The 3242-nt window shown below is 36.6% G+C and overlaps 1 protein-coding gene across 1 annotated transcript in view; it reads left to right on the top strand.

The window, feature by feature from the left end:
• LOC107708047 (angiopoietin-4-like) overlaps nucleotides 1-3242 on the top strand; it is a 38598-nt gene that overhangs the window by 25048 nt on the left and 10308 nt on the right. The window contains exons 2-3 of the mRNA XM_016512195.1: nucleotides 1881-2030; nucleotides 2722-2843. Of these exons, the coding sequence (XP_016367681.1) occupies nucleotides 1881-2030; nucleotides 2722-2843 (272 nt within the window). The remainder of the gene's footprint in view (nucleotides 1-1880; nucleotides 2031-2721; nucleotides 2844-3242) is intronic.

The following is a 3242-nucleotide window of genomic DNA, read 5'->3' as shown; positions in this document are numbered from 1 at the left end:
AGAATTGCGTATAAACTATATGTTAACAAAGGTGTTATAAATACTGATGTAATTTACGTGTAATCCTAAAAACTATAATACTAGACCATTTTTTTTCTTTGTAAATCAGTATTTGTCCTCATTTAACCCATACCATGTTGATGATATATTCTAGCGGCTCAAAATCTGGGCTGTTAACAGAAAAGTTATAGGTTTAAACCCCACAAGGGTTGATCCATGAACTATTACCAATGTGCCCTTGAGCAAAACACTGAACCCCAGGTTGCTCCGTAAGTGTCATATAAATCACTTTGTCAGCTAAATGACAAAGTAGCTGGTTTATAACAAACAAAACAATGATTGATTGTCATTGTGAGAGGCCATCACGAAACATTTACTGGAATTCATGCTGCTATGTTTTTGAAAATGATGTCATCTGCATGAATCAACCCAACACAATCGTTCTGAAGTGATCTCTTATAAACATCTGTGGTGTATGTGAATGATCGTCCGTGTCGTGACTGCATGCAGATCGCCATGACATCTCCGAAGAGCATTACCTTCACATTTACAGTACATTCTGTAAGGAGATGTCCCAGGTAGCTCCAGTCAAAATGAGATGAAACATCTGGTTTTGGTTGGCGCTCGTAAAGCTGATCCAACTGAATCCAGATCAGCGTTCCCAAGCTGGACTTGTCCTATGTGATTTTAATCCAAGGCAGGAAGCTCGGGTCAATTAATCGGTCAGGGCACACTGCGTCTTTAGGGAGTCGAAAACAACAAAAGAAAACCCGACCTTTACATTCTTGTTTACGTTAATTAATTTTTGCAAACCAACCATCATGTTTTAATTATGACTATCATACACTCTTAAAAGTAAAGGTTCTTTATTGGCATCAGTGATTTCATCAAGAACTTCCTTCCATTCCAAATAAGGTTCTTTAAAGTGGAAAAAGGTTCTTTAGATTTTGAAAATGCTCTTAACACAAAGAAATAAATGGTTCTTTTAAGAACTGTTCACTGAAAGGTTCTTTGATGAACCAAAAATTGCCTTTGGAACTTTTGGAACTATTCATACCAGGGCATTGAGTGCGTTTTGGAGTGATTGGTATTGAAATATCACTATTATATATTTCTAACGCAGTCTCCACATCAAAAAGCATCTTCCTTTTCCATGTATGTTCTGACAGACCACAGCAAGCGCATTGCTCTCCCTCAGGGTTTAACGTGTTTATTTCCATTGTGATAAAATTATCCTTCATTAGTCCTTCTCTCAGGGTCAATGCGGTCTTGGTGATGCATTATTTATTTTTGTCTTTTGAGACTGAGAGGGTCACTATACCGCACCTTTGCCTGGCACTGGATCTTCTCCCAGCGGATTTAAAACCCACTGGCTAGGGGAAAAAATACTGTGTTTGATAAACTTTCCAGCTCTTGAGTCCACACTGTTGAGTGCTCCACAAAAGGGAGCACCGAGGACACATCACAGCCGCAAAAGTGGCCCTCGTAAACACCCTTCTGAATCTTGAAATGACAAATGGGACTCCTAAACCAACCATCATGTTTTCATTATGACTATCATACACTCTTAAAAAAAGTAGTTTTTTTCTGGCATCTGTGTTTCCATGAAGAACCTTTAACATCCATGGAACCTTTTCCATTCCACAAAAGGTTTTTTATAGTTAAAAAGGTACTTTAGATTTTTTAAATGTTCTTCACACTGAGAAAAAAAAATGGTTGGAATTTTTCACTGAAAGTTTCTTTGGGGAACCAAAAATGGTTCTTCTATGGCATTGCTGCAAAAAGAGCTTCTGTCATATGTTGTGCTTTGAGGGTCAATCCAACATTTTGCAATATGCAATAGTATCTGAAATCCCAATTCTCTTTCTTTTGCTCAACAGTTAGAAAACTACATCCATCAGAAGACCGGGATGGTGCATTTTCAAGCTGATGCAGTCCATAACCAGACGGCCACTATGCTAGAGATCGGCACCAACCTGCTCACCCAAACCGCAGAGCAAACCAGGAAACTCAATGTGGTTGAAGCCAAGGTAATCTCATTCTTCATTATAGAAATGCATGAATATTAAGCAGCATAACTGTTTCCGTTGATAATAATAAGAAATGTTTCTAGAGCTGCAAATCAGCATATTTGAATGATTTCTGAAGGATCATGTGACACTGAAGACTGGATCATGTGACACTTTAAACACTGAAGTTGTTTAAAATTGTAATTATATATCACGATATTACTGTTTTTACTACATATGTATATTTGGGGTCCAAAAATCTGAGACCACACTGAAAATCTGGGATTTAAAAATTAATTTAAACCTGGAAAGTTGTTGAATGCTTCAAAATGTAAAACATAGAAATGTTATGGTGGAAGATCATGCTGGAAAAATCATAATGATTTTTTTTTATATTCTGCAATATCTAGGTCACAAATCAAATGTAATGACTGCCAGATTTTCTTTCTTCCATTGAAGCTCAAGAACATCTATAATCATTCTGGAAAACATAATTTGTTCGTAGCTGCTTTAGTTGTCATTTAAACAAAATTAAAAATTCATATTCATGTTTTTATTTAAAATGTTGTGCTGATTACATAATTTGTAATAACAATTCTCAGACTTTAGGACCCCACTGTATCATGTCATATATAAAATAATATATATGATTAATATATATGATAGTTTTCTGTAATTTCCCATTCTTCATTTTATTGAATTCCATTTGAAGGTTATGAACCAGACATCAAGAATTGCAGTTCAGTTATTAGAGAATTCATTGTCAACAAACAAACTGGAGAAGGAACTCTTAACACAGATTTCAGAAATCTCCAAACTTCAAGACAAGAACAGGTAAAACCTTTTAATGAATCTTTGTTTATTTCTTACATTTCTTTCTGTTTCAAATGCAGTCTACACTATAGTGTTTTGTCTGGTAACTTAAAATGTACTTTTTATTTTAACATCGGCAGAAAATTGTCAAACCGATTATTTAAAGGTGCAGTAGGAGATCTTGGAAAATGCTAACTTTAGCCTGATAGCACTGAAAGCGAACGTCCCACCCTCCCTGCAATCACCGTCCAAAGCCACGCCCCCTGAACACATATACGCTCACAAACCAGAATACCAGAAACAACATTACTACAATAGGCTAATCAGCGGTTCCCAGTTCCAGCCCATGTTCCGAAGTGAAGTAAACTTCAACGGATTTCCCCCGCTCAGGGAGTAGGGAGCAATGAACACTGTGTAGGG

This window comes from Sinocyclocheilus rhinocerous, unplaced genomic scaffold (assembly GCF_001515625.1).
Source record: "Sinocyclocheilus rhinocerous isolate Xijiao unplaced genomic scaffold, SAMN03320098_v1.1 scaffold113, whole genome shotgun sequence".
Lineage (NCBI taxonomy): Eukaryota > Metazoa > Chordata > Actinopteri > Cypriniformes > Cyprinidae > Sinocyclocheilus > Sinocyclocheilus rhinocerous.
This window is presented reverse-complemented; position numbering and strand designations above follow the sequence as displayed.